We start from the raw sequence: 25,558 nt of genomic DNA on the forward strand, positions 1-25,558 counted from the left end.
TCTGTGTCCCCTAGACCACATTATATTCTTTACTCTATATTCCCTTTCTCTTTACATATTATCATGGACTAAACATTTGTGCCCCTACTAAACTCATATGTTGAAGGCCTAACCCACAATGTGATGGTGTTTAGTGATGGGGTCTTTAGGAGATAGTTAGAGTTAAATACACATGGGGCTTTCATGGTTGGATTAGTACCCTTGTAAGAAGAGTTGCAAGAAATCTTGCATTTTTCTCTCTTTATACACTTAAACATGGAGAAAAGGCCATGTAAGCACAAAGTGAGAAGTCAGCCATTTACAAGCCAGGAAGAGAGCTCTTACTAGAAACAGAACCCTGTCAAACCTTGATCTTAGACTTGATTAAGATCAAACCTGATCTCTAGAATTATGAGAAAATAAATTTCTGTTGTTCAAGCTACATAATCTATGGTATTTTGTTATAACATCCTGAGCTAATACACAGGTCTTCAACAATCCTGGACATGGGGATCATGTATGCCTTGTTCACTTTAGTTTCCTTCTGTTTGACATCATGCCTTTCAAAAGACTAAATGTTCATCAAACATTTGAAGAGCTAATGGACACATTTCCAATAGGATGAATAGCCTTCCTCAATATCCTAGGACAGGGGGTGGCAAACTATGGCCCTTGGGCCAAATTTGACTTATGTATAACCTGTTTATGTACAGCTCACAAGCCAGGAATATTTTTTACATTTTTGATTGAGGTATGATTGACATGTAGCATTGTATTAGTTTCAGATATACAACAGAATTCAACATTTGTGTGTTGCAAAATTACAACACAGTAAGTCTCATTAATATCTGTCCCCACACATATTCACAATGTTTTTATTTTATGATGAGGACTTTTAAGATTTATTCTCTTTGCAACTTCCAAGTAGGGCAATACTGTACTATTATTAACTATAGTCACCATACTGTACATTACATTCCCAGGATTTCTTCATTTCGTAACTGGAAGTTTGCACCTTTGACCTCCATAATCCTTTTTACTTACACCCATTGCCTGCCTCTGGTAACCACTGACGTGTTTTCTGTATCTATGAGCTTGAATTTTTATTTGTTTGTTTTTAGATTCCACATATAAGTGAGATAATACAGTATTTTTATTTCTTCAACTTATTTCAGTTAACATAATGACCTCGAGGTCCATTCATGATATCAAAAATGACAGGATTTCATTTTTTCTTATGGAAAACAGTATTCCTGTGTTTGTGTTGTGTGTGTCTGTATGTGTATGTGTCTTTTTTTGTATCTTACATTTTCTTTATCCATTCATCCATCAATAGATACTTTACATTTTTTATGGCCACACCCCATGGCATATGGAAGTTCCTGGGCCAAGGACTGAATCCAAGACACAGTGGCAGCAATGCTGGATCCATTAACACACTGCACCAGGACAGTGATCAAAATTGCACCTCTACAGTAACCCAAGCCACTGCAGTCAGTTTCTTAACCCACTGCACCCCAGTTAGGGTTAGGGTTAGGGTTAGGGTTAGGGTTAGGGTTAGGGTTAGGGTTAGGGTTAGGGTTAGGAGCTCTCTACTTTTACATTTTTTAATGGGTGAAAAAAAATCAAAATAACATTTTGTGTCATGTGAACATTACATGAAATTCACATCCAGTATTGATAAATAAAGCTTTATTATAACACAGCCATGATCAGGAGTTCCTGTAGTGGCTCAGCAGAAACAAATCTGACCAGTATCTATGAGGACACAAATTTGATCCCTGACCTTGCTAGTGGGTTAAGGATCTGGTGTTTCCATGAGCTGTGGCAAAGGTCACAGATGTGACTCAGATTCCCACATGGCTGTGGTGTAGGCCAGTGGCTACAATTCCAACTCCACCCCTAGCCTGGGAATCTCATATGCCATGGGTGCAGCCCTAAAAGAAAGGGAAAAAAAGCCGTGATCATTCACTTATGAGTGTCCTTAGCAGTTTCCATGCTACAATTTCAGAATTGAGTTGTTACTATGGTAAATTTTGTATGTTAAATTGACTGGGCCGTGGGATGTCTAGCCAACTAGTCAAACATGATTTCTGAGTGTATGGGTGAGGCTGTCTCCAGAAGTGATTAGCATTTGAATTGGTGGATCCAGTAGAGCTAATGGCCCTCTCCAGTGTGGATGAGCATCCCCAATCCATTGAGAGACTGAATAGAATAAAAATGTGGAAGCTGGTTAAATTAATTCAGCCTGACTATTTGAGCAGGGATATCAATCTTCTGCTCTCCACACTCATGGTTCTCAAGTCTTCAGACCCAAACTGGAACCACATCATCAGCTGTCTGGCTCTCAGGCCTTCCAACTGTATTACTGGCTTTCCTGGGTCTCCAGCTTGGAAATGACAGATTGTAGGACTTCTCAGCCTCCATTATCATGTTAGTCAATACCTCATAATAAACATTTATACGCACGCGCGCGCGCATGCGTGTGTGTGTGTGTGTGTGTGTGTGTGTGTGTGTGTGTCCTATTGGTTCTATTTCTCTGGAGAATCCAGACTGATACACTGGCCCACAAAGTCCAAAATATACCTGTCGTGATCTGAGCTTTCAAATTATGTGAAAATTGGTGTGAGGATGAAAGAAGATGGTGTCTATCAAATGGTTTATACTTCAATCACCCAGTTATACAGACATGACTTAAAGGACCCTCTAGCAGCTAAACCAACTCTAGCTGCAAAAAATTTACTTATCTCCCCCTGAGAGCTCCATGAAGGCAGGACCTGTGTCTCTCTTGATCTCGCCTTGGACGCGGTGAGTAATAAATATTTTTGAATGAGTGACTAATTAAACCCATAGAAAACAGAAGCAATTAAGAAATACAGACTATGGCATGAACACTATCATTCTTTTGGATGTTGTTTGTATTAATATCTCTTGAGAATGGTTTTCCTGCTCATAGACTTTCAGCATCTGGAAGAGTCTTTGTAGGAAGGAGAGGCTTCAGAAAAGGGTTTACCCAACATGCCTGAGGCGTTGAGCCTCAGCTAGCCCTTGATCTGTTGACAGTTTTCTGAATGCACTGTTGGGCACAAAAAAATTCCAGATTTTGTAAAAATTGAGAATCGAACATGTCCACCACGACTTCTTTCACATTGCTGACACAATAGATTTCTTGAAACACACATAACAAAGTCTTTTTTATACTCTCTTCATGACTCAAAGAATAATACTTCAGATTTTTCCATGGAATTAGAGGATACAGTTCAAAAGATTTTCAGAATATGTTTTTTTTTTTCTTTTAAATGGTTTTTATTTTTTCCATCGTATCTGGTTTACAGTTTTCTGTCAATCTGTCAATTTTCTACCGTACAGCAAGGTGACCAGTCACACAAACTTATATACATTCTTTTTCTCACATTATCCTCCATCATGCTCCATCATAAGTGACTAAATATAGTTCCTAGTGCTATACAGCAGGATATCATTGCTTATAAATTTTAGAAATAATATATGGCTATAGAAAGATAACCTAAAAAGGTTCCTTTGAAAAAAAGAAATAAGAAATTTAAGAAGTCTTTAAGCACTAAGTTTCTTTGCCAGTTGGGTTTGTCAGGGTAAGATCAAAAGTCCTACCATATTGCATTTTGGTAGAACTTGGTCTTTCTCAGGAGTCTCATCTCCCTACATTTCCTACCCTCAAGTTATAGAATATGAGAGTAGTTAAATATACTACCAAAAAATACCTGTCTTTTCAAAATGTATGTCCTGATCCCTCTGCTTCAAGATTTTGAAATATTATTTCCTGCAGAAAGTCATAAAAAGGGGAAAGTGGAAGATTAATGAAAGGTTGGAAATGTTATCTCTTGTAAATCACCTGAGATGTAAAGGAAGAAGCATTCAATTCTTCTTTTACCTATCCTTACCATCCTAAATATGAGTTATTTATTTCTAGGTCTATAGGAAGCTCAGGGTAATTTCAGATGCTTGAGATGGGCAACTTCACATCTTTATCTCTACTCAAGAAGTTTATGAATATTGCACTTTGGGAAATTAGACAGAAATAGACACAAGGGAAAATATTTTGTTTTTCTTGAACAAGACTACAGGAAGCCACAGAGAGATGCCATAATGAGAGGGACACATTTCTACATCTTTTAAACACAGAGACACCAAATTTTATGAGACAGTATAAGGTAAATTCAGTAGTATATTTGTTTTGTCCTTTGATAGTGGAAAGAGCTGATCAAGTACCTGCATTTAAAAATCATTCATTGGCTATATGATGCCATTACTGTATTTTGCTACACAGAAAGTACATTTCCTTCCTCACTGTGTATATTATCTCTGATGGGATAGAGGATAATGGTAAATATTTATTCAAATAGCTATAATATGAGGCAGATTTTGATGGTTCTACAGTAGGTCAACCAAACCTATGTATAATAGGTGTGCTAGGCAGAAAATGGTCCCCTAAAGATATTCACATACTAATCTCTGGAACCTGTGAATTTATTGCTTTACATGGAAAGGAAATGTGTTTTGTAGTGTAATTAAGATAAGGATTTTGAGAAGGAAAATTATCCTGGATTATTAAGATGAGCCAATATAATGACCAGGGTTCTTATAAGGAAACGGGGGAAATAGAGAGTTATATACAGGAAAATAAATATAATGACATAAGCAGAGGAAACTGAGGGAGACTTGAAGATGCTAAAGGCTTTGAAAATTGAGTGAAGCATGGGGCCACTAGCCAAGGAATGCATGCAGCCTCTAAAAGCTAACAAAAGAAACAAATATTCCCCTAGAGACTCCAGAAAGAATGCAATTCTACTGAACCTTGATTTTAGTCCCATAAAACCCATTTTGGAACGACTGAGAAGCAAGAAGATCCTGGCTGGGGGGACATCAGATCTCATTGTTCTCCCAATCTTTCGACTCCCCCCCAAAGCCCCTCAATAAAATGCATTGATCTCAAAAAAAAAAAACAAAAAAAAACAAAAAAAAAACATTTTGGACTTTTAACTTCAAGATCTGTAAGATAAATCTGGTGTTGCTGTGGCTGTGGTGTGGCTGGCAGCTATAGCTCCCATTAAACCCCTAGCCTGGGAACTTCCATATACTGTGCGTGTAGCCTTAAAAAAGAGATTAAAAAGTGTCATGATTTTATCTACATTTTGAAAAGTTAGTTCTGATTTCTGTGTAAAAGATGCATTGGGAGGTGACAAAGGTGGAAAGAGTATTCAGGAGGATGTTGCAGTTGTTCAGGCAAATGACGATGGCAGCCTAGCTGAGGAGGAGGTGATGGAGGTTGAGCCAGATGGACAAACTGGGGACACACTGAGAAGATAAGCACAACAGGATTGAAAAATGGGTAGGTTGTGATGGGAAATAAGACAGTTGTTGGAAATAACTTTTAGGTTCCAAACTTGTGCCACAGGATTAATGTGGTACCATGTAGATAGAGAAGGACACCATGGGAAAGGATTGGACTAGGGTAAAGATTGCAACGTTTGTACTGGAAGGCTGAGATGAAGATGTCTTTTGAGATGTCAAAGATGTCAAGTACTTCTCTAGATTGCAGAGGAAATGTCAGAAGTAGAGAAAGATAGTGGGTAACACTTGCATCTAGCTGATGACTGAATCTAAGGAAGAAATATTATTGTCTAGAAGGAAAGAATTTAATGCAAATTGAAATTGTTTTGGAACCAATCCACTTGTTAGAACTATAAAGGAAACAATAGAGAAGAAAGAGAGAGAATGGAATAATGACATGGAGGGGCATGTAAGTAGAATCTAGAGGGAATAAGGAAGGAGTGTTTCATGAGAAAGGGGTGATGAATAATCAAAAGTTTCTGAAAGAACTTTTTGGGAGATGGAAATCATTGTAGATCTAAGAGATATTTGTTTCAGTGGAATGATGGAGGAAAGAAGCTATATCTTCATGGGTTGAAGGAGTGGTTTAAAGGAAAGGAAATGGAGACAAGAGTGAAAAGTCAACCCTCAGCTGGTAGCTAGAAGAGGGCCAAGTAGGACAAGTTTGTAAGATAGAAGAGGACCAAACATGTATACATGACTATGGGAAGAATACTGTTGAAAAGTTGAGGGAAGGAGGGAAGGAGGGAGGGAGGAAGAGAGAGGGAGAGAGAGAGAGAAAGGGAGGAAATATATGTGAACAATAATGTAAGGATAACTGATAAGGCATGAATGATGGGGTCCAAAGTGCAGGTGGAAGCACTGTCTTCGGAGAGAAGAAGGAAAATTGTGTCAGTATGGAGAAGGTGCATGTCACTGTCTGGTACAGTTTACGACATGGAATTCACAAAGTGTCATCAATGATGACTTTGATTTTCTCTGTGAAATAGGTGATGAAAATATTTCTTAGAAAGGGGGAGGAGATAGAAGATTCAGTGGTGGAACCAGTTCTTATGGAGGTTGGTGAACAAGATAATGAGAGAATTGCTGAAGGACTTCCAGGCATATAGTAAGCTCCTGTAAATAGGAAGTAAAACTCAAGGGATTTAACAGAAGATGGAAGAGGTGATAAAACATCAGTAAAATGTTTGTAAGTTTAAAGTAGTAATCGTTGGTTCTTAGTAGTCACTGCCATGAATTATCCCATGTCATTACTGCCTTTCCTTCTTGGTTTTCCATTGGGTAGACGGTGACAAAAATATTAGGCAGCCTTGTTAAGAAAGTCTAAAGTGCTAGATAACACACTTCTGTTTAATGCATAAATAAGTACATAATTCCAGCCCCAATTTTTGCATTTTTGTAGGGGTGCTGTTGAATGAGTGTTACATGGAAGAAGGTGTAGAGGAAAAGGATAGAATAATGTGTCTCTGTGTGGAATGTGCCTTGCCACTTCTGATCATTGATTCTTGCTTATTTAGTTAACTATTCATGGCACATAGCAGATGTTCAATAAGGGTATTTATATATGAATAAATGATAAACACAGTTCCCTAAGCAACAAGAGTGGAATATATTTTCAAACAAACTAAGACCATTTCTAATGGTTAATGGGTCAATGAGTAAAACCAAGTGTGAGCCATCCTAGGACATCAACTATTGCATACCTAGTTGTTGAGTGGTAAAGCATGTGCTGCACAAGTGGATTAGTTAGTTACACTCTGTGTCCGCAATGTGAGATCTTACAGCACTATATTTGAAAGCATCAGACTCGGTCTTGCTGGACAGTGTGTACTTCTCAGACCTGGATTTGGTTATATAGATCCCTTTGAACCATTCCCCATATTGCTTCCGGACCTGCAGAGGCAAAACCACACTCTGAGTCAACTCGCTGAAAGGAGTGAGGTTGGGAAGAGTCCTGAGTGGGAGTCAGACAGTAGTACCTGTTGGTTGAGGAGGCAATACACCAGGAAGATGAAGACACCCTGCAGGCTGTTGATGATGGTGAAGAGGTAGGCCATGACATGGGCAGCTGGTCCCACCTGCAGGATTCCCAGACACCATGTGCATCCCAAGATAAAGAGCTGAGCTGTGGCTTTAAATGTCAGCTTCCTGGATAGGAGAAGAAAGGAGGCTCATGATGCACCCTGAGCAACACAATCAAGGCCATTCTCATCTTTGACCTATGCATGCTTCTGCCTTCCCCTGTTGGTAATGAGTTTTCAGACTGAATTGCGATTAGCTTTGATATTTACTATCAATGATTCTCCACAATAGAAATGCCACTCAGGTCCAGAATGGCACTTTAATTTGGATTGAAGAGGGTAGTGACACTTCATAATGTAAGTTGAAAAATACCTTTATGATGCTCCATGGAGATCCCTAATTTCATTCAACCAATATTACATGCATTATACACTGTGCCAGGGCCTCAGAATTAAAAATAACAAAGGCAAAATTGTTACTATCATAAAGCTCACAATCTATTCAAATGACAGATATACAACCAAACAATAACATGCAAATTTTGGGAAATATTATAGAAACATGAAAGAAAGAGCATCATTTATGCCCAAGGGCTCCTGGAGCAAAGGACTACCCAAGCCTCCCAGGAGATTTGATTTTGGCTAGGAGTTTCTTTTTTCCCAGAGAGAGGAATGGAAGAAGGGTGAGAAGGAGCTTGAAATGACGGTGGAGTATGAAAGTGTGCTGAGTTGTGGGAGCAGTCACAGATTTTTCTAAGGACTTCATGGGAACATATTTGTTCTTTGCCTTTTTGTCATAGGACTGATGACAAAAGCCCAAAGATTGTTGCTGAGGGAGTCACAAGCTGGGCTTAGAGATGGACACTGTACACCACTGGATCTGAACTGGCTTCCATAGAAGGACAGCTGCATCTGTTCTATTCTGGGTTCCCGCAGAAGACTCTAAAAGGGGCACTAGGAACTTCCCAGGCACACACCTTTGCTCTTGGGACAACACTTCTGTGGGCTTGTCAGCTGCTGTTCCATCTTACCTTGTGTTCTGGAGGGTGGACACATCACTGTTGAGGGAAGAGAGTTTGCTTTTCAACATCCAGAGGGTCACCAGAAAGAAAACTAAATTGACCTTCAGAAAACCACAAAATTTTTATTGAATAAAATTTTGATCCTTTGTCTAGTCTGTCCAACCTCAATTCTGCACTTATATTCCATGTCTAGTAACAGTATTAGAGTGTGAAGTTTTTGCCATAGGAATAGTCTTAGAAAACCAAAGCAAACCCAGGACAAGTCAGGAACATTCTTGCTCCCCTCACCTCCTCACTCCCACCACATTTACAGTTATGCTCTTCTGATAGCCCTCAGCTGAGCATTAATGATGCTTTGATGTCTTCACTCACCGAGAAGATGGAACAGACTGGTCCAAGGAAACTCCATTTAAATCCCTTTTTTGAGTTGAGCCAGCAGCTAAGCAAGGGAGAGAATGAAAAACTCATTGGTCCACAGAAATCTAGAAAAATTATATAAATTCATTCATTCATCAACAAATACTGAGTGTTCTGTGTCAGGCTCCATGGCTGGCTCTGAAGATAGAGTGGTCAAGAAAATAAATATGGTCTTAAGCCATAAATCTCACATCAGTACAAGACACACAATTAGATACATGGTGATGTTAAAAGAAAACTGGGAGGTGATGATAATGTATAACTGAATATCATGCTTAGTTTGGGAACCAAAGGATTAGGATGGTTATAGAGTAGATTCTAACAATCCTAAATGAAAAAAGAAACATTTTAGCTTAGATATTAATAATGAGTGGATGTTTACTAAGGGAAATAGTGTGGAAAGAGGGAAGAAGTCTATAAATGTGTTTGTTTTTGAGAGTCCTGTGACCCTAACATGGTTTTAAGGTGACTTTCTTGCAGTATTCAGTTTAATTTTTTTTATCTGCTGCAACTCCCATCCTCTGATTTTTTTTTTCAATTATATGACTTTATTGAGATATATTTCACATACCGTGAAATTCACCCATTAAAACTGCATAGTTTAGGAGAGGAGGATCAAGATGGCAGAGGAGTAAGATGTAGTGCTCACCTTTTCCAACAAACACATCAAAAAAAAACATATCTACATTTAGAACAATTCACACAGAACATCTAATGAACACTGGCAGAAGAACTTAAACCTCCAAAAAGGGCAAGAAATCCTCCAAATAACTAGGTAGAGCAAAAGAAAAATAAGAGAGAGAGAGAAGGAATCAGGAAAGAACTATCACTTTTGAGATGGAGCTGTTAAAGAGGAAAAACTCACACCCAGGGAAGCCACCTAACTGATGGAGAAATCAGCCAAGATAGAGAGACCTTAAAATTGTTGAGAAATGGCAGAAACTGGACTGAGGAGGGCAAAGAAAAGTGAGAGTCAAACAGAACATCTGCACCACTGCCCGAGGCACCACAGCCTGAGATTCTTGGTCAGATGCTGGGCACTGAAACTCAGGCTCTGGAGGTGAGTACCAGGGAGAGGACTAGGGTTGGCTGTGTGGAGACAGCCTGAGGGGCTAGGAAGCAGTGTGCTACTGGCTTGGAGCAGAATGCCAGAGCCAAGGGAACCTGGGAGGAGTTCTGGGCCTGCAGGAAAAGCAAGGTGCCACTGTTGGGGAGGCTGAGAGGAGGAGGGGTGGACAGCCACAGGAATCTCATTCCCTGTGTATGCACAGGTCCTCAGAGTGTGAGGAGGCTCTGGTGCAGGCTACTGCTGGTGAGAGGCCACTTCCTCAGTCTATGGGAAACTGGGCACCTCTTGCATGGTCCACAGTGGCAGAGAAAAACCAGAGCAGTCATCTCAGAAACCAGATAGAGGTATGGTTCACAACCACTAAGGCTCTGTGAACAGGCTCCACCTGCAGCCCCACTCATCTCAGAGGTCAGCAAAAAAAGGGCATTGCAACTGAGCACCACCAACTGTTGCTCTCACTCCCCTAAGAACACAACCTCCCTGCTGCTGCCACTGCCAAACACTCCAGGCAGTGCCCACACATTCCTTATCACTGTCACTTCCCGGGACCCTGCAACTAGGAGAAGCCTAGCAGGATGAGGCTAAGCAGGATGAGGTGTTTCTTGCGTAGTCTACAGGTGGCAGGGACAAACCGTCACAGTTATCTCTGACTCCAACAGTGGCATGACCTGCCACCACTAGGGGTCCATGAACAGGCACCACTTGCAGCCCCAGTCAGCTCAGAGGATACCACAGAGGAGGGCATTGTGACTGAATACTACCTGTTGTTGCTCTCACTCCACTGGAAATTCACACACCCTACCACTGCCACTTCCAAATGCTCTGGACACTGTCAAAATCTGCCTGAGGCTCATTATCACTTCCCAGGGCCATGCAACTAGGAGCAGCCTGTGACACCTTCCCACAGGTCCTTGCTACTGTCAAAAGCCCAGCAACCAGGCAATGACTACTAGCCCTGCCCATTGCATCCTTCTCCCTAGAAACACACTCAGTACCCAATCAAGGGGATATTATAATAAAAATGGCAAAAGTTAAAGATAAAGAGAGGATTCTAAAGACAGCAAGAGAAAATAAAAGCATTAAGTAGAAGGGAATCCCCATAAGTCTATCAGCTGATTTCTCCACAGAAACACTACAGGCCAGAAAAGAGTGGCAAGATATATTCAGAGTTTTATAAGGGAAAAATTTGAAGCCTATAATACTCTATCTATCAATAATATCATTTAAAGTAGGAGAAATAAGAAATTTCTCCAACAAAAAAAGCTAAAGGAGTACAGAAATACTAAACCCATTCTAAAATAAAAACAGAAAGTGCTTCTCTAAATGAAAAAGAAGCAAGAAGAAATAAGATGTGGGAAATCACAATTGGAAAGCACTTATATAAGCCAATATACAGATGTAAAACGAAAAAAAATCTATTGTAAAAATAACAACAAACACAAGGCACAGCAAAAGGAAAAACTTGAAGATGTTCAAAAAAGGACTTCAAAATCATAAAATATGGGAAAAGAAAGTAAGAAATCTAGACTCTTTTTTTACAGTGTGTTAGAGCATATATGACTATCAGGCTAAAGCAAGCAGACATAGGAAGGAGTTGACATACTTGAAACATAGGGCAGCCACAAATCAAAACCAAACATTACATTCACAAAAACTAAAAGGAAAAGGACACAATAATAAAGTAAAAGTAAATCATCCAATCAAAGAAAGAAAGGAACAAAAGGAGAAACATAAAATCAACTGTAAAACAAGACTTAAAATGGCAATAAATACATATTTATCAATAATTACCTTAAATGTCAGTGACTGAATGCTCCAATCAAAATACATAGCATGGCATATTGGCTAAAAAAAGCAAGAGCCTACAATATGCTGTCTAAAAGAGATTCATATTAAGGCAAATGGAACACACAAATTGAAAGTGAGCGGTTGGAAAAAGATATTTCATGAGAATGGAAAAGACAAGATAACAGGAGTCGCAATACCCACATCAGACAAAATAGACTTTAAAATGAAGCCCATAAAGAGAGACAAAAAGGACACTATTTAATGATGAAAGTATCAATTAAAGAAGAGGATATTACAATTGCCAATATATGCTCCTGATATGGGAATAGCCAAATACATACAGCAAATACTAACAGACATAAAAGGAGAGATTGATGGGAATACAATAATAGTAGGAGACTTTAAAACCCCCTTCACAACAGAATTAAAAGCAAAATTAAACCAACTGGACCTAATCAAACTGACAAGCTTTTGAACAGCAAATGAAACCTTAAAAAAAAGACAACCTATGGAATGGAGAAAATATTTTCAAATGATGCCCCTGTCAAGGGCTCAATCTCTAAAATATACAAACAACTTATACAACTCAACAGCAAAAAAGCCAACAACCCAATTGAGAACTGGGAAAAGACCTATATAGACATTTCTCCAAAGAAGATATACAGATGGCCAACAAGTACATGAAAAAAAAAAAAGCTCAACATCACCAATTAGTAGAGAAATACAAATCAAAACTACTATGAGGTACCACCTCACACCAGTCAGAATGGCCATCATTAACAAGTCAACAAATAACAAAGGCTGGAGAGGGTGTAGAGAAAAGGGAATCCTCCTATACTGTTGGTGGGAATGTAAATTGGTACAAACACTATAGAAAACAATATAGAGGTACCTCAGAAAAACAAAATATAACACTACCATATGATCAAGCAATCCCACTCCAGGACATATACCCAGACAAAACTTTCCTTGAAAAAGATTATGCAGCTTTATTCATTGCAGCACTTCACAATAACCAAGACATGGAAACAACTTATATGTCCATTGAAAGATGAAGGGATTAAGAAGATGTGGTATGTATTCACAATGGATTACTACTCAGCTATAAAAAAGAACAAAATAATGCCATTTGCTGCAACATGTATGAAACTAGATATTCTCATACTAAGTCAAGTAAGTCAGAAAGAGTAAGACAAATAACATATTATATCACTTATACCTGGAATCTCATATGCTGCACAAAGGAATCTTTCCAGAGAAAAGAAACTCATGGACTTGGAGAACAGACTTGTGGATCCTGAGGGGGAGGGAGTGGGATGGACTAGGAGTCTGGGGTTAATACATGCAAACTATTGCATTTATAGTGGATAAGCATTGAGACCCCACTGTATAGTGCAGGGAAGTATATCTAGTCATTTGTGATGGAACATGGTAGAGGACAATGTGAGATAAAGAGTACATATGCATATATATACATATGTATATATATATATATATATATATATATGACTGGATCACTTTTCTGTACAGTAGAAATTGACAAAACATTGTAAATCAACTATAATGGAAAAAATAAAAATAATTTTAAAAACTGCACAGTTCAATGATCTTTAGAATATTCAGAGCTGTGCAACCATCACCATACTCTAACTTCAGAATATTTTCAACTCCTAAAAAAGAAACTTTATTCAAATTTGCAGTCACTCCTCACCCCCACTTTTATGCACCCCCAACCCCAACCCTAGCCCCAAGGCACCAGTAGTCTGCTTTCTTTTTTAATTTACTTTTTATTTTATAATGGAGTATAGTTGATTTACAATGTTGTCTCAGTTTCAGGTATATGTGAAAGTGATTCAGTTATACATATATCTATTTTTTTCAGATTATTATGCTATATAAGTTATTATAGAATATTGAGTAGAGTTCTCTGTGCTATACAGAATGTCTTTGTTGATTATCTGTTATGTATACAGTATTGTGTATATGTTAATCACAATCCTAATTTATGCCCCTCCAAACTTTGGTCACAATAAGTTTGTCTGCCAAGTCTGTGAGTCTGTCTATGTTTTATAAATAAGTTCATTTGTATCATTTTTTATATTCCACATATTAGTGACATCTTATGATATTTGCCTTTGACTTACTTCACTTAGTACGATAATATCTAGGTCTAACCACGTTTCTGAAAAAGACGTATTTCTTTATTTTTATGGCCAATATTCCATAATGTATATATACCACATGTTCTTCATTAACTCATCTGTCAATGGACATTTAGGTTGATTCCATGTCTTGGTTGTTGTAAATATTGTTGCAATGAACATTGGGGTGCATGTAACCTAATTTATGTCACTATGGATTTGCCTATTTTGGACATTTCACATAAATAGAATCATACAATATGTTATCTTCTATGACTGGATTCTTTCACTTAACATTATGTTTTCAAGATTAATCCACATAACCACATGTTTTTATGGCTGAAAAGTCTCTTCATTCTTTTTAATGGCTGTATAATAATCCATTGTATATTGGAATTAATTTTGTTTATTTCCAGTTTTTGGCTATTTTGAACAATGTTGCTATAGCCATTAATATACAAGTTTTTGTGTGAACATATGTTTTCATATGCTTAGAACATATACCTAGGAGTGGAATTGCTGAGTCACATAGTAGCTACATATTAAACCTTCTGAGAAACTGTAAAACTGATTTTTACAAGAGGCTGAACTAGTTTTATTATGACCATCAATTTTTCCACATCCTTACAAACACTTTTTATTGTAAGTCTTTTCTCATTTTAATCACTTTATCAAATAGGTATTAAATGACATCTCATTTTGTGGTTCTTGATTTGCATTTTCCCAATTACTATTGATACTGAGCATCATGTGTTTATTGGTTATTTAAATATCTTTGGAGAAAAGTCTACTCCAATCTTTTTTTGTGGGGGTTATTTGTCCTGTTGAGTTATTTAATTATTTTTACCAACAGTGAAAAACAGAAGTTCTCTTATTGATTAACTGAAGTATAACCAAGGCCGAGACATTTTTAGTCTATTGCTCAAGGTTTATGGATAGACAGTGACAGAATTCACTCTTGTTTTAACATTAGAGTAAAATAAAGAGTAAGGAAAGACATGTCAGGACAATGAAGTACATTGAAAAATGTAAGGAAAAAAGAACAAGTGTTTAAGGACACCTGGGAGGAACACAGTTGGTGAACATAAACTTTAGCAGCATGTTGTAGTTAAGAGTATGCATCCTGGGAGGTTGACTTCCTGAAGGAAGGAGTGAGGACCTTGGCAAATTTTCTCTCCTATGAACACAACAAAAATATAAGCAAAACAACTAAAGCCAAAAATTTCAAAATTCTGGCAAACACCCAAAGCAGCAGAATAAACTAAAAATAGTCTATGAGATAGAATAGAAGCTCAATAATAACGGGGAGGAAGGAGTCTTTGATGTTTTAACTCAGTTCCATTCCCATTTCTTCTCTCTCCAGCTTACTGGTGAAACAGCCAAAATCTGATGGCACTGCAGACAGCAGAGATGTATATTTTTGAATCTGCATTAAAAGCACCATCATTGTCATCCCCAGAGCACAGTTAATATTTTTTTCTAATCCTTTAGCTCTCTGGGAGATCTTTATTCTTCTAATTTGGTGGCTATTTGATTTGACTGAGAGCTGATCTCAGTGGGGGCCAAAATACTTACACCTAGGGCATTATCAAAACTAAAGCAAACTCTCATATCACCAGCTGCCCAAAGCTGTGATTTCAGGTGAGGTCAATAAGAACTTGGGAATTTAGAAGGAAAGAGTGGATACTAAAGAACAATAGGGAATTTTGAAAAAAATCTCAAATCTCTCTGGGAATCTAAGGAAGCACAATAATGTGCCCATGCTCAAGAAATATCTGGGGGTAAAAAAACACATCAGTCTTTTATCTCTGGCTGGCTTTATAGCTTTTTGCAATCAGGAACTGAAGGCCCAACTGCTATATAAACTTCCTGAAGTTTGAAGGTGTGCCTTATCACACAAGTACCTTTGCAAAAGAGTGTAAAGTATATAGGCAAGGAACTTAATAAATCTTATGACCAAACATTGGGTGGATACCAAATTATACTAAAACAAGTATAACCCCCCTAGGGGCCCAGAATTAAAAATAAAAGCAACTAAAGCTAGAAGAGATATCAAAGGCCACACACTGAAGGGAATTATTAATATACATAGTCCAGAAATGTCACAAACAAAAAACATGTAGAAACAACAAACCTGGGAGAGTGGAGGAATCTGATAAAAAGTGTTGTGATATATATAAAACACCTAGTTTTAAACAAAAAATTATGATATGTGTAAAGCAACAGGAAAGTACACAAGATACACAAGAAAAATATCAGGCAAAAGAAAGTGAGCCTAAGTACAAATTTTGTACTTAAACAAAGTTTTTAAATCATTAATTATAAAAACATTAATGTAACTAAAATATACCATGTCTAAAAAATTAGTGGCAAGTATGACAACAATGTCTCACCAAATAATATTTATACAGGGGTAGAAATTGTGAATGGAATCAAATAGAAATTCTGAAGTTGAAAAGTACAATAATTGAAAAGAAAATTTCACCAGAGCGACTCAAGAACAGATCTGAGCCAGCTAAAGAAAGCACTAATAAATTTGAATATAGGACAACAGAGATTATACATTTCAAGAATACAAAGAAAAAAATGAAGTGAACAGAACTTCCAAGATCTGTGGCACAGGACCAAGTGTACCAACATATACAAAATTGGAGTCTTAGAAAAAGACAAAAAACGGAGGGGTGGAAAATACTTAAAGAAATTAATAGCTCAAAACTTCCTAAATTTGAAGAAAAATATTAATCTACACATCAAAGAAGTTCAATGAACTACCAATGGAATAAGCTCAAAGAGAGTCACACCTAAGCACATCATAGACCTGCTGACAAAAGTCAATCTTGAGAGTGATGAGATAAAACTCATTTTTCATGAATAAGAGCTCCTCAATAAGATTAACAAATGACTTATTGCATGAAATCAAAGATCAGAAGGCAGTGAAATAATGTATTCAAAGAGTCAAAAAATATAGTCAACCAAGACTTTCATATAAAGCTACATTCTCCTTGAAAATGAAGAAATTAAGCCATATCAAGATAAACAAAAACAAAATAAATTCTTGATGCCATAACTACAAGAATTTCTACAAAAAATATTAAATGAATCCTTCAGGCCAATATGAAATGACACTAGATAGTAATATGAATCCACAGACAAAATAAAATAAAGAGTACCAGTAAAGGAAACTATATAGGTATTGTGAAAGATACTCTAAACACATTTTAGTTTGTAACCTCTTTTTTCTGTTTTAAAAGTTAACTGCACAAAACTGTTTTGACTCACTTTTGAAAATGGGATTAAGATGGCAGAGTAGAAGGACTGGAGCTTAACTTCTTTCAAAGAAGCAGCAAAATTACAACCAACTGCTGAACAACCTTCAACAAAATAGACTGAAAACTATCAAAAAAGATATCCTACTCCAAAGAGGAGGCCACATCAACATGTTAGGAGGGGTGATTACGTGATGTAAGAAACTCATACCTACTGGGTGGATGGCTCACAGACTAGAAAGTAACTATATCACAGAGGCTTACCTGTGGGAGTGAGAGTTCTGAGCCCCACACCAGGTTCCCATGCCTGGGGAATCTAGCATTGGGAAGGGGAGCCCCTGGGACATTTCGTGTTGAGAGCCAGCAAAGTTTGTATGCAGGAGCTCCACAGGACTGGGGGAAATGGAGATTCCACTCTTGAAAGGCACACACAGGCTGGGTCCCAGCAAAAGCAGAGACTTAATAAGAATCTGTTTGAGACCAGTCTGCAGTTCTTGGAGTATCTATTGGGAAAACAGGGGTGACTGTGGCTCATTGTAGGGGAAGGACTATGGAGGCAAAGGTCTCAGGAATAATCATCAGTGTGAGATCCTCTAGAGGTGGCCATTTTGGAAAAATATGGCCCCACCCACCTGGGCTGAGAATCCTCAGGCTGAACACTAAACCAGGTGGGAACATAGCCCCAATCATCAGCCAACAGGTTGCCTAAAGATGACCGAGGCACACAGCTGCCTCTAATCACACCCAGAGACAAAGCCCCACACAACAGAGGGATAAGAATCTGGAGCTCCCATCATGGCACACAGTGGTTAACAAATCTGACTAGGAACCACAAGGTTGTGGGTTCAGTCCCCAGCCTTGCTCAGTGGGTTGGGGATCCGGCGTTACTGTGAGCTGTGGTATAGGCTGCAGATGTGGCTCGGATTCCATGTTGCTGTGGCTCTGGCATAGGCCAGTGGCTACAGCTCCGATTAGACCCCTAGCCTGGGAAACTTGATGTGCTGCAGGAGCAGCCCAAGAAATGGCAAAAAAAAAAAAAAAAAAAAAAAGAATCATCTTCACCTACCAGAGGTAGGAACTAGTTCCTCCCATCAGGAAACCTGCAGCAAGCCCATGTACTAACTTCAGCCACAAGGGGAGCAGACATCAGAAGGAAGAGAGGCTACTACACTATTCTCTGCAAAAAGGAGACCACACCAAAAATATACACAAAATGAAAAGGCAGAGAATTATGACTCAGATAACTCAGATAAGTGATCCAGAAAAAAAATAATAAAAAGAAAGAAAAGAAGCTAACTGATCTCGAGATTACCAACCTCCATGAAAGACTTTAGACTGATGATAGCAAAGATGAGTCAAGATCTGGGAAATAAACTGGAAGCAAAGATTGATAAATTATAAGAAACAATGAGCAAAGAAATGGAAGATTTAAGGATTAAGCAAGCAGAGATGCTAAATAAAATAACTGAAATAAAAATTCACTGGAAGGAACCAACAGCAGAATACAGGATTCAGAAGAACAAATAAGTGAGGCGGAAGACAGACTAGTGGAAATCACTGATGTGGAACAGAAAAGACAAAAAAGATTGAAAAGAAATGCAGACAGGCTAAGAGAAATCTGGGACAATGTTAATCACACCAACATTGGTATTATAGGGGGTGCTAAAAGGAGAAGAGAGAAATGACCAGAGAAAATATTTAATAGCCAAAAACTTCCTTACCATTGGAAGGGAATCACTCACTCAAATCCAGGAAGCACAATGAGTACCATATAAAATAAACCCAAGGAGGGACACCCCAAGACACATATTAAATCAAACCGACCAAAATTAAAGACAAAGAGAAAATATCAAAAGCAACTATGAAAAAGAAACAAATAACATACAAGGGAACCCCGATAAGGTTATTGGCAGATTTTTCAGCAGAAACTCTGCAGGCCAGAAGGGAGTGGAAAGATATTCTTAAAGAAATGAAAGCAAAATATCTCCAACCAAGAACTTTACCCAGCAAGGCACACATTCAGATTTGAAGGACAAGCTTTTCAGACAAGCAAAAGCTAAGATAATTCACCAACATTAAGCCAGCTTTACAACAAATACTAAAGGAACTTCTCTAGGTGAAAAAGAAAAGGCCACGACTAGAAAGAAAAATATTACAAATGTCAAGAATCACCAATAAAGGCATACATATAGTAAAGGTAGGAAATCATTCACACACAAGTATCCTACCAAAACCAGAAATTGTGAGAAGAGGAGGGTACAAATGCAGGATAATGGAGATGCATTTGCAGTTAAGAGACCAACAACTTAAACCAACCTTGTATATATACATATAGACGCCTATATCAAAATTTCATGGTAACTGCAAACCAAAAGTCTACAACAGATATACACACAAATAAGAAAAAGCAATCCAAATACAACACTAAAGTTAGACACCAAACCACAAAAGAAGAGAACAAGAGAAAAAGGGAAGAAAAAAAGACCAGTAAAAAATCCAAAACAATAAAATGACAATAAAAACATACATATTGATAATTACCTAAATGTAAATGGATTAAATATCCCAACCAAAAGACATAAACTAGCTGAATGGATACAAAAACAAGACCCATATATTGCTGTCTTCGTTAGACCCACTTCATTTCCAGAGACACATACAAATTGGAAGGGAGAGAATGGAAGACAATATACCATGCAAACAGAAATCAAAAGAAATCTGGAGTAGCAGTACTCAAATCAGACAAAATCAAACTTAAAGAAATTATATGAAACAAAGAAGGACATTATAATGATCAAAGGGTCAAACCAAGAAGATATAACAATTGTAAATATATATGCACCCTACATAGGAGCACCTCAATATATACGGCAACTGCTAACAACCTTTTAAAAGGAGAAATTGACAACAACACAATAATACTGGAGGACTTTAACAACCACCTATAGCAATGGGTAGATCACCCAAAGAGAAAGTCAACAAGGAAACACAGGCCCTAAATGATTCATTAGACCAGACTGGCTTAAAAGATATTTATAGAACATTCCATCAAAAGCAGAAGAATACATATTCTTCTCAAGTGCACACAGAACATTCTCTAGGATAGATCACATTCTGAGCCACAAATCAAGCCTCAGTAAATTTAAGAAAATTGAAGTCATTTCAAGCATCTTTTCCTACCACAATTCTATACAACTGGATATCAGTAAGAAAAAAACTGCAAAAAACACAAACATGTGGATACTAAACAACGTGCTACTAAACAACCAATGGATCACTGAAGAAATCAGAGGACATTAAAAAATATCTAGAAGCAAGTAATAACAAAGACACAACAATCCGAAACCTATGGAATTCAGCAAAAGCAGTTCTAAGAGGGAAGTTTATAGAAATACAAGCCTACCTCAGGAAAGAAGAAAAATGTCAACAACAACAAAAAAATCTAATCTTACACCCAAAGCAACTACAGAGAGAAAAACAGGCAAAACACAAAGTTAGCAGAAGGAAAGAAATCATAAAGATCAGCGCAGAAATAAATGAAATAGAAATGAAGAAAATCATCGAAAAGATCAATGAAATGAAAAGCTGGTTCTTCGAAAAGATCAGCAATATTGATAAATCTTTAGCCAGACTCATCAAAAAAAAAAAGAGAGAGGACTCAAATCAATAAAATTAGAAATGAAAAAGAGAAGGTACAAGAGCCATCACAGTGATACAAAGGATCATAAGAGATTACTAAAGCACCCATACGCCAATTAAATGGAAAACCTAGAAGAAATGGACAAATTCTTGGAAAATACAATCTTCCAAGACTAAACCAAGACAAAATAGAAAAGATGAACAGATCAATCATAAGTACTGAAATTGAAACTGTGATTTCAAAACTTCCAACAAAAAAGAATACATACATACATATATATGTATATATATATGGAGAGGGCTGGGTCACTTTGCTTCACAGTAGAAAATTGACAGAACACTATAAACCAACTATAATGGAAAAAATTAAAATAATTTAAAAAATCTAAAAAGTAAATAAAGAACAAAAACTTCTAACAAACAAAAGTCCAGGACCAGATGGCTTCACAAGTGAATTCTATCAAAAATTTAGAGATGACTTAATACCTATCATTCTGAAACTATTCCCAAAAAAAATTACAGAGGAAGGAACACTCCCAAACTCCTTCTACGGGGCCACCATCACCATGATCCCCAAATCAGACAGAAATACCACACACACACACACACACACACACAAAGAAAATTAGAGGCTAATATCACTGATGATCATAGATGCAAAAATCCTCAACAAAATATTAGCAAACCAAATCCGGCAATACATTAAAATGATTGTACACCATGATCAAGCAGGATTTATGCCAGGGATGCAAGGATTTTTCAATATCTGCATATTAATAAGTGTGATACACCACATTAACAAACTGAAGAATAAACACCATACAATCCTCTCAATAGATGCAGAAAAAGCTTTTGACAAAATCCAACACCCATTTCTAATAAAACCCTCCAGAAAGTGGGCATAGAAAGAACCTACTTCAACATAATACACGCCATATATGACAAACCCAGAGCTAACATCATTCTCAATTGTGAAAAGCTGAAAGAATTCCTGCTAATATCAGGAATAAGACAAGGATGTGAACTCTGTCACTACCATTAAACATAGTTTTGGAAGTTCTAGCCACAGTGATCAGAGAAGAAAAAGAAATAAAAGGAATTCAAATTGGAAAGGAAGAAGTTAAATTATTATTACTGTTTGCAGATGGCATGATACTATACCTAGAAAACCTGAAGACACTAACAGAAAATTGTTAGAACGCATCATTGAATTTGGCAAAGTTGTAGGATACAAAATTAATACACAGAAATCAATTGTATTTCTATATGCTAACAACAAAAGGTCAGAAACAGAAATTAGGGAAACAATCCCATTTGCCATCACATTAAAAAGAATAAAATACCCAGAAATAAACCCACCTAAAGAGACAAAAGAACTTTACTCTGAAAATAAGATTCTGAGGAAAGAAGTCAAAGATGACACATACAGATTGAAAGATACATCATGATTCTTGGTTTGGAAGAATCAATACTGTCAGAATGACTATACAACTCAAGGCAATCTATAGATTCAATGCAGTCCCTATCAAATTATCAAGGACATTTTACACAGAAATAGCACAAAATATTTTAAAGTTGGTTTGGATGCTCAAAAGATCCATAATGGCCAAAACCAAATTTTATAAAGGTGTAGAAATTAAACAACACTGTCCTAAATAATGAGGAGGAATGGACAGTTGGTCTTCAACAGGCTGCTAAGACAAGTCAATATGGGAAAATATTCTTTTCAAAAAATGGTGTTGGAAAAACCAGGTATCCACATGCAAGTGAATGAAATGAAGCGCCCTATCGCACAACATACATGAATATCAACTCACCAGCTATCATAGACATAATTGTGATAGCTAAAGCTAGAAAACTTCTAGCAGAAAAAAAAACCCTTGCATTAAGCAACAGTTTCTTAGATATGGCATCCCAAGCATTATCAACAAAAGAGAAAAATAGATAACTTTAACATCATCAAAATTAAAACTTTTCTGCTTTAAAGGACATCACAAAGAAAATGAAAAGACACAGATAGGGAGAAAATATTTCCAAATCATGTATTGATTATGGACTAATATTCAGAATATATTAAGAACTCTTACAACTCAGCAGTAAAGACAAATAACACAATTTAAAAACAGCGAAAAGATTTGAATAGTTATTTCTCCAAAGAAGACAAGCAATTGATCAATAAGGTAAAAAGATGCTCAATATTATTCATCATTAGGGAAAAATGTAAATTGAAACCACAATGAAATATCACTCCATACTCATTAGGATAGCTACAAGTAAAATGTAGAAAATAAGTGTTTACAATGATGAGGAGAAATTGAAACCCTCATACATTGCTGGTGGAACTGTAAAATGGTACAGATGCTCTGGAAAATAGGTGTTGGTGTGTCAGAATGCTAAACATAGTTTTTCCATTTGATCCCAGAAATTCTACTTATAGATATGTACCCAGGAGAAATGAAAACATATGCCCCACAAAAACGTGTACATGTTTGTTTATAGTGGGAAAAATAATACAGCCAAAAAAAAAAAGAGAAAACAATCTAAATGCCTATCGACCAATAGGTGGATAAACAAAATGTGGTATATCCATAAAATAGAATATTATTGACAAAACAACAGCAACAGAAACAACAAAGATAGATAATAAATGCGTGCTACTACAACTTGGATGAGCCTTAAAAACATCATCGTAAGTAAAAGAATCCAGTCACAAAGACCACATGCATGATTTCATTTGTGTGAAATATTCAGAATAGGCAGATCCATAGAGACAGAAAGTAGTTCTTCTTAGAAGTTGTCAGGGGTTGGGACAGAGGACTAGGTAGCAGGAATGAGGAGTGAACGTTATTGTGTATGAGGTTTCTTTGAGGAGTTGAAAATGTTTTAAAATCAGATTGTGGTGATGGCCGCTCAACTCTGTGAGTATTCTAAAAACCACTGATTACATGTTAAAAGGGTGAATTTTATGGTATATGAATTATATAACAATAAAAATGCAAACATATTTAAACTAGTACTAAAAGCTGAAAATATAAGAGTGCAAACTAAGGAGCTTGACTCCCTGATTTTAAATCCTAGCTCTGGTACTTAACTAATTGTGCACCATTGGGCATTTACTTAAAGTATTTGTGTCTCAATTTAATCACCTGTAAAATAGGGTAAATGACAGTAACCGATTAATAGTATTGGTGTGAAGATTAACTGAATTAACACATCTGAAAATGGTTAGAAAAGTGGGAGTTCCCATTGTGTTGCAGCAGGTAAAGAACCTGACCAGTATCCATGAGGATGCAGGTTTGATCCCTGGCCTGACACAGCTATGCCATGGCTATGGTATAGGCCAACCACTGCAACTCCAATTAGACCCCTAGCCTGGGAACTTGCATATGCCTTGGGTATAGCCCTGAAAAGAAAAAAAATAGTGTCTGGCACAAAGTAAGTACCATATAAATCTCCACTATGGTACAATCTATTACTTTGATCACTTTAATCAGCTCTACTGTTAGAAATGAAAATCTTACAGAATTAGGATAAAGAAACAAGTTAGATTGTTCTAAATGATGTCCTAAGTACTTCCTTTGATTTCATCTTTGCTATTTCAAGCACAGAGATCAAAGGCATTCTTTTTAATTACTGTCATCTTTCACCAGAAAGATGCTCCAGGGATTATTACTTTTCATTTCTTCTATATATTAGGGATTATTACTTTTCATCTTTCTATGTATTATGCTCTGGCATGGTGAAATGCTATGTTGCTTCTATAAATAATATCATGGTTGTGCTGGAGAAGACAAAGAGAGTGGAAATTTGCCTTTACCTGGTGGGTGTTCCATAAAGATAAGGCTGGGATGCTGCAGATATGGTCACAATCACAGCCGGGACTCCATAGCCCACAGGGAACATGAGCTTCTTCATGAACTTGTTCACACTGGAGTAGTTGACCACAATCAGGTTGCGTGCAGTGAGGAAGAGGTGCAGGCCCTCCAGCAGCATCCAGGTGAAGGAGGCCAGGTAGAGATAGTGTAAGGCACCTGCAATGATGCTACACAGCACCTGGGGGAGCAGTAAGATATTGCGAGGAGGGACTGTCAGAACCTCTTCTACACCTTGCCACTGGGGAATGCTGATATATATGAAGGGGTTGTCAAGGGAGTGTTTGTCTTCTAATTGTGTGTGTCACTGTGAAGTTGGCTACTTACCCATCTAACCTTACCTAGAACCCAGGCCATTTTCTTAAGGGGTCAAAGGCAGCATGACTTCAAGAATTCACCATCCCCTGGGGCAGGGCAGTGGCATTTTGGGGCAGTATAAGTACCTTGATCTCAGTTCTGTCGATGGCTGTTAGGAAGAGCAAGTGGGCCAGGAAGAGGCAAATGGAGAGCTGCAGGTGGAGTGAGGTGCTTGTATTGTGAATGGCTTTGCAGAACAGGAAGGTGAGCACCGCCAGGAGAAGGCACAGCAGAGAGAGGCTCAGCCCCACGTAGCTGATCACAGTCAGTGCAGAATCCTTCTGGAAACCAGCAGAAAGGAGATCACAGTCACACTCTCCTGCTCTTGGGTAATATCCCTTCCACCATTTTTATTTTTATTTTTTGGCAAAGAATAATCAGGAATGAAGGATCCAGGTAAATTTGTGTTGCTTACGGGTAACTTCCTTCAGGTTTAGAATGTTAGAGTTTTATGGAATCTGAAGTGATTATTTATTTTTCTGGAGGATTTGAAGGATAAGATGGTCTCCAGTCAAGACCACACCCTGCAACTCACAAGGGTTTACTTTCCTGTAGACTTTTGTACATGACTAACATTACAGGTCACCATGAGAGGTTCATAGAGTCATGAGGCTCCA

At 37.5% G+C, this 25,558-nt stretch overlaps 1 protein-coding gene across 2 annotated transcripts in view; it reads right to left on the reverse strand.

Moving 5' to 3' along the window:
* Nucleotides 1-3,260: 3,260 nt before the first annotated feature.
* LOC110259331 (adhesion G protein-coupled receptor E2) overlaps nucleotides 3,261-25,558 on the reverse strand; it is a 48,182-nt gene continuing 25,884 nt past the window's right edge. The window contains exons 15-20 of one of the 2 annotated variants that reach the window (XM_021083633.2): nucleotides 25,028-25,222; nucleotides 24,530-24,765; nucleotides 8,765-8,831; nucleotides 8,402-8,493; nucleotides 7,329-7,497; nucleotides 3,261-7,242 (exon numbers count right to left, since the gene is read on the reverse strand). In XM_021083633.2, the coding sequence (XP_020939292.2) occupies nucleotides 7,096-7,242; nucleotides 7,329-7,497; nucleotides 8,402-8,493; nucleotides 8,765-8,831; nucleotides 24,530-24,765; nucleotides 25,028-25,222 (906 nt within the window). In that variant the 3' untranslated portion in view covers nucleotides 3,261-7,095. The remainder of the gene's footprint in view (nucleotides 7,243-7,328; nucleotides 7,498-8,401; nucleotides 8,494-8,764; nucleotides 8,832-24,529; nucleotides 24,766-25,027; nucleotides 25,223-25,558) is intronic. The other variant, XM_085012601.1, reaches the window with a different exon arrangement.

Source organism: Sus scrofa, chromosome 2 (genome assembly GCF_054392235.1).
Source record: "Sus scrofa isolate SSC_HxYL_T2T_F1_AM1 chromosome 2, Sscrofa_HxYL_maternal_Yorkshire_Landrace_v2.0, whole genome shotgun sequence".
Lineage (NCBI taxonomy): Eukaryota > Metazoa > Chordata > Mammalia > Artiodactyla > Suidae > Sus > Sus scrofa.